This window comes from Grammomys surdaster, unplaced genomic scaffold (genome assembly GCF_004785775.1).
Source record: "Grammomys surdaster isolate TR1022 unplaced genomic scaffold, NIH_TR_1.0 717, whole genome shotgun sequence".
Classification (NCBI taxonomy): Eukaryota; Metazoa; Chordata; class Mammalia; order Rodentia; family Muridae; genus Grammomys; species Grammomys surdaster.
The window spans coordinates 164,575-171,691 of record NW_021605136.1 but is presented as its reverse complement, the minus strand read 5'-3'; the positions used below and the strand labels follow the sequence as shown (position 1 = coordinate 171,691).

The following is a 7,117-nucleotide window of genomic DNA, read 5'->3' as shown; positions in this document are numbered from 1 at the left end:
ATTTAACAAGGCAGAAATCAAAATAAATGCAACTCATAAACTGGTGCTCTTCTTTTTAAGATGAACATACTCTCTACAAATATACCTATACTGTCTCTCTGATCTCAGCCATCAGAGTCTCATAGGTCCCTAAGGAGTCATTGATCTGACTGCAGATGTTTCTAGCCTTTGCTTATTTGCATGTTCCCAGAGCACAGCCCACTGATGTGATGACTTCTTCATAGGCAGGTCAGACCCTGTACTGGAGTCAGCTTCGCACATAGCACATACAGACATGAGTGCTCCTAATCAGATCCTGGGTTTGCTGCTGCTCTGGTTGACAGGTAAGAAAGACTGAATAAATTGGAATGTAATACTGATGGGTGTTATTAGTGATCCATGGTATCTATAAAGGTTATCTTATATATAACAGAAGAGATTTTGTGGGAATTTGTTTTCAAAATTTCAATTTCAGGTGTAAGATGTGACATCAAGATGACTCAGTCTCGTACCTCCCTTTCTGCATCTCTAGGAGAAAGTGTCACAATTACATGTCTGGCAAGTGAGGAAATCAGCTGGTATTTATCGTGGCATCAGCAGAAACCAGGGAAATCTCCTAAGCTCCTGATCTATAGTGCAGACATTTTGGAAGATGGTGTCCCATCAAGGTTCAGTGGCAGTGGATTTGGCACACAGTTTACTCTCAAAATCAGCAGCCTGCAGCCTGAAGATATTACAACTTATTACTGCCAACAGAGTTACAGTGCTCCACCCACATTGATTCAAGCCATGACATAAACCAACCAGAGAAGCAGAAGAGCACAGGCTACAACAATTCTCCTTCTCTGGTCTCCAGCTGCTCCAACTATTTCTCTTGCTGAGATATAAAGGTAAATGTGATGTTTTTGTATATGGATCAAGTGAATCTTTGTATGCCCTAAATATATGTCACACTCTGAGCTGGAATCAGCCTCATACAGGTTACACATAGACATGAGTGCTACCATTCAGATCCTGAGATCCTAGGGTTGCTGTTGCTCTGGCAGTCAAACATACTGGGAACAGATTATTCTTAGAATCTGGAGTCCTTTTTTTACTGAAAGCAAAGCTTCCTGATGACATGATTCTTAGCTGTGGTGTCAACTCTCATATCATATGCATGGAGGGGATGACATTTTACTCCATTACATGTTTTTCACTTCTGTCTTTACTAGGAAGGCAAGTGTCTCAGCTGTTTTTCTATTGCTGTGACAGGACTCCATGACCAAGGCATTTTATAAAAATAAATATTTAATTTTGGCGTTTCTGGTTTCAGGGGATTAGCCCATTTTCAACATGTTAGTAAATGGGACAGCAGGCAGGGAGACACGATTTTAGGACGGTAACTGAGAACTTCCAGTTTTATCTGTAAATGTTAATGAGAACAAGGCAGATAGCAGACTGGGAAAGACTTGAGCTTCTGAAATCTGAAACTCCTCCCACAAGGATACACTTCCTATTAACTTCTAAACAGTTCAAAGCACAGGAGACCAAGCATTCAAATGTGGGAACATGTGGAGAATATACGTATTTAAAGCCCCATAGAAAGTTTCAAGATACAAATTTGCAAAATAGAACAATAGAGAAGGGCTGAATCAAATTTCAGCAAGTATATTGTGGGACAGCTTAGTAATTTTGGAGTCCACTCGACCTGAGTTACAGATACTTTCCTTTCCAACCAAAGCATTTATTCACTAGAACCACAACTTCATAAAGCTGCCATTCATACCACTCCTCAAACACAGCAATGAAATTTTCCTACCCTATGGCTTCATAGCAACTTGTAGCATGTCCAAATATACCTAGACACATATAATGAAGTAGGAATAGTTGACCATTCCAGCTTACAAATGACTTTGTGTAGTAAACAATGTTCTTAAAATAACATTTCATGAAAAATCTCTTATTTACTATTCCATGGTTATGCATGATATATCATGCATGTGATTACACTCAGATGAATCATGGGAAAATGTTAAGGGCAATAAACAAAGCCTATCAATCAAAACAGACAGCCATACACATTAGACCTATCAGCATCCAGTACCTTTCCTTCTGAACAAATTCTTTATTGAGTAAATTTCATTCAGGGAATATGGCTCTTTTGCAATGTATCTGTCCTTTACTTGACCTTGATTTTGAATAAAATACTTCCTATTTTATTCATAAGCTTCTCCAGTTCTTTAAGCAAGACACTAAGAACCTGAGGATAAAAAGCTGTTTTCTAGTAATCCTCATTATTTTGTCTCTCTGTAAGAATCACCCTAGCTGTCCACCAACAGATGAATAGATTGAATCATCAAAGTCGGATATATATGAAAAATAGTATACTATCTAAATCAAAGAATGTAATCACAAATTTGTAGGAAAATGTATTACCTTATACTCTACAATGTTAAATAATAAGACAAAATCTCACCATAAAATAATCTCACATTCTTCTACTTATGGGGAATATAGGAAATAATATATGTATATATTTAAAAAGATATTTCTAGTTTCTCTACATTTTCATAGATATATTTTGTGATAGGGATTTTATAAATTTCATTAAATTTTCTTCAGTTTAAACGTTTTTTAAAATTAAAATATAATTATGTCAAGTGTCATCACTGATAATTACATTTCATGGTATCTTAACATATTATGTAAAATTCCAAGAAAGGAAAGCTAAAAATCTTATTAAGTTATGATACCTATGAACTAAAACAATGACCAAAATAGTGTGTTTTAAGGGTGCAGTGCAATAGTAGTGGTAACCATCACCATTTTAATTACATATAAGGCCTACTAAAAGAGAGGTAAATCATATCTGGTAATAGAAACCTTGCCAACTCCCTGGAAGAAGTAAGTTCATGGACCTTGGAAAACATAACAATACCCATTTAACTAAAGCAGAATAATCTCTAGGCATGTTTTCAAATTTATTCTTAAACTTACATCATCTCTCATCAAAGATGCAACTCCTTTAACTTTTAGCATGGTAATGGTTCTCTAAAAAATGAAATAAATTTTGAAAATTATAAGAGATTTTAATAGCAGTGAAAGATTAATGAATGTGATTTCTGACCTTTGATCTGTTGGTTTCAGGGGAGGAGTATTCTTACAATTTCTGTAGAGTGCCAGTCTGTGTACCAGGGTGCAGCCAACAAGGAACCTTTAGCTTGTTTGGTGGGAGTGAAAGGCCTCCCAAGGTTTGGGGGCCAGTACAACCAAAATATTCTCCAAGGTACAAGTAGAACAAGATAGGTTTCTGGGTCTCTTCAGTGGCCAGGACTGCCCCAGAGTTGGTGACAAGTGGAAAAACACAACAGGCAGCTATGAGCTGAGCAGAATGTATTAGCCGTCAAATAAACCCACCTGGCTTGTTGGTCAAAATCAAGGTTCAGTAATGCTTCAGGAAAGAAATTTTTCTATGGAGTTGTAGTGGCTATTCCTGGCTTTCAACTTGACTATGTCTGGAGTACACTACTATCCGGAATTGGAAGGTTCACCTGTGATCCAGATCTTGTGGCTGGGAAATACAAGTTTCTGACCTGGAACTTGGCATGGAGATTTTGAGGTATGGTGGCTATGAATTCCGGGAGACTAAAGCAAGAAGATCTCTGAGTTCAATGTCAACTGTGACAAAGCAAGTCCCACATCCAGGAGTGGTGGTACACACTTTTAATCTGGGTCACATCTTCTACTGGACACCTACATAAGGATATTGATAGAAAAAAATTTCTCTCTTCTTCAACTGCTTGCCTTGTGGGACTGAGCATCTGTTAGATCCTTGCATTCCGATTCACATCTGCTGCTGACTATTGTTGGGGAGTTAGACTACAGACTGTAAGTCATCAAAAAATTTTCTTACTATATAGACTACCCATAAGTTCTGTGACTCTACAGAACCCTGACTAATAAAGAAGTTGGTACCAGTATAGTGAGTTATTCGTATGAAAACCTGACCATGTTTTGGGGGAGGACTGGAAGGACTTTGAAATTTTGTACTAGAGTATCCATTGGGTGTTTAGAGCTCTGTGGGATGTTCTGTAGGTGTTTGTAAGATCATGTTGAAAACTGTGCAGAAGATGAAGGCCTAGCTTGTGAAATTTCAGAGGGAAGATTAAATAAAATTAAAGATTATCAGGACTCTTGCTTTTTTGTTTGTAAAAATTCTGTAGTTTAATTAGCTGGAATGGAAGAATGAGCTGTGATTTACAAGAAACCAAAACTACTAAAATGAAACTTGTGTGTTACTGGAACAATTGATGCTAGTTAGCTGGAGCTAAGAAATTGACAGTGATTAAGAGGAGACTAGTGTCACTGAGGTGAAATCTTCTGGAAAGTGTTTTCTGCCCCCACCTGCTCAGAAGAAAAAGGAGGATGATGGGGGAAGGATTGTTGGAGAGGATTACTAGGTGGGGACAGTGAGTAGACTCTAAAGTGAATAAATGAAAAAAATTTAAAAAAATAGAAAAAAAGAGAAAGTAATTGAAATGTTTATTGTATTTGAGATGTGAAAACAGAGGCATGGTTTTATCAACAAATTCTTTTTCTTTGTTTTATTTTTCTACTGTCTGATACCAGAGGTGACATTCAAATGACTCAGTCTTCATCCTTCCTGTGACATCCTTCCTGTGGAGCCAAAGTTACAGTCACTTCCCTGGCAAGTCACAACATTAGCTGTAACCAAAACTGGTACTAACAGAAATCAGAAAAAGCTCTTACACTCTTGATATATCTTACAACAGATTTCCAGCTGGGTATGGGTATCTCATCAAAGTCCATTGGCCATTGTTCTGTGAGAAGGTTTACTCTAATCAGCAGCCTGGAACCTGATAGTATTACAACTTATTTTTATCTATGGTATCACAGTGCTCCTCACTTGGTGATATAATCTGTGACAAAAAAGCACATGGAAATAAAAGTTAGAGGCTGTCCTGCTCAAGCTGTCCTTCCTTGTTTGACTATGTGCTAAGAATGTTTGCATTTCATGAAGCGGTTTTGTTATAAAGTGCCCAGATTTTCTGTATACAATCCTGCTTTCCCTGGTCCTTTGATTAAATTCAGTGTGGACCTACCAGAACAGAGGGAATAAACTGATGAACCATATGTTTTTTGAATAAAACTGAGAAGTACAAGAAAGACATACTAGTTTAAGGAAAAGTTATAGATGTTTCACACAGAGACTAAAATTAAGTGAACATCTAATACCTTAAATATAACACTCATTAACCTATCATCTGACCATTTAGTATGTGTCAGGACACTGATAAGCAAAGAAATCAGTACTGTTTGAGAATACAAAATCAACATACAAATGTAAAGCATTCCTATATCATAGTAGTGATTAACTGAAAAGAAGAATATAAAAAGCTATAGGATTGAGAAAAATGGGAGAGGGACTAGGTAGAGTAGAAAGACATAGAAATGCACTTAACCCCTTATATTTAACCAAATGAATAAAATGTCTTGTCCTAGTTAGGTTTTAGTTTACTGTAGGAATAATGTTTTGTACTCTGTGTAAAGTTTACACTGTAAACTTTATAGTATTCTAATACAGATTTCTCTGCACTCTTATATTGCTTCAATACAAACATAGCATTCTAATGCTTATACCAAGAATCTCCTGTCTTACGTTTACAATCTATTCTCTGCCTTGTCAATAAATATTGATCACATGATGGTGGGGCAGAATAGAGAACAGGGCAGAGAGAAATTAGACATTACTATCACATTAATAATCCTCATTTCTACCTTAATAATTGAATTCTCCTTTCATGTCTTCTCAAAGATGAAGGCTTTAGAGAAACTACAGAGAGAAAATGAAAATTTGGAAGTAAGCCTTGAGAAACTCCAATTTTGGAACTACTATATTTTACACTGATTCAAATAAATCAGATATAAATAAAGTGATTAAAAGTCCTTACAATTCAAATGGACAGAATCAGAATTATATGCAATACTTATGGTATTCTTAGATTTTTTTGAGAATGCCTTAGTACACTAAATGACTCTCAATATGCAGAAAGGGGTTTTATTTTATTTTATTTTATTTTATTTTATTTTATTTTATTTTCAAAAACAAATCTTAACTGAGATACTTAACAGTGGGGACCTGGAACATGAAGAGGCCACTTCCTTTAGCCAGGCAGGAACACTAGTGGAGGGATAAGGACACTAAACCAGCCACAAAACTTTTGATCCAAAATTTGTTCTGTTAAAAGAAAGGGAGGAATGGAACACAGAACAAAGAAAAGTCTGATCAATAACCCACCCAACTGGAAACACACCCTATGACTGGACACCAATTTCTGACACTGTTAGTGATACTCTGTCAAGCTTGCACATAGGAGCTGAGCATAACTGTTCTTTGATAGGCTCTATCCAGCAGCAGACTGAAACAGATGCAAATTCACATAGCCATACATTAGATGGAGGTCAGGACACTTATGGAAGAGATAGGGAAAGGATTGAAGGTACCAAAGTAGAATGGAGCTCTACAGGAAGACAAAAAGACAAATCTCAACCCTTGGGAGCTGTCAGAGTCTGAGGCACCAACAAAAGGGCATACATGGACTGGAACAAGACCCTGGTGTTATATGTAGCATACAGGCAGCTCCATTTTCATGGTTGCCTCATCTGGCCTCAGTGGGAGAGGATATGCTTAAACAGGCTGAGACTTGATGTGCAAGGATAGGGAGATACTGACAGGGATAGGAGTACCACTGTCTCAGAGGGAAAGAGGATGTGGATGTGGATATGGGAAGATCTCCTGTGAAGGTCTGACTGGATAAAAGTGTGCTAGAAGCCTGAGAATTTCATTAACAACACCATGATAATAGCAAAAGTTCAGAGAAAGAATTCCTTATCACTTGGCAACAAGCCAAGAAAAGTATACAGATAATTTTACTTGTTCCAAATATAACCAAACCCCCTTGCCTGCAGGAAGCAACCCTAAAAGTATTCAAAGAAATGAAAATTGACAAGTGGCTGTGTTTCATTTTACCCAGTTTAATAAACAGAAATATGTCCACCATGTTATAGACACATATTCAGGATTTCAATTGGCTACTGCTATGAGCTCTGAATGGGCTGATTCTATTATTACCCA

The 7,117-nt window shown here is 37.0% G+C and overlaps 1 gene segment (V, D, J or C); it reads left to right on the top strand.

The window, feature by feature from the left end:
* The first annotated feature begins 274 nt into the window (after window positions 1–274).
* On the top strand, window positions 275–777 carry LOC114633570. The segment is given in 2 exon segments: window positions 275–323; window positions 455–777. Coding segments are annotated over 2 exon segments (372 nt in total).
* The last annotated feature ends 6,340 nt before the right edge of the window (window positions 778–7,117 follow it).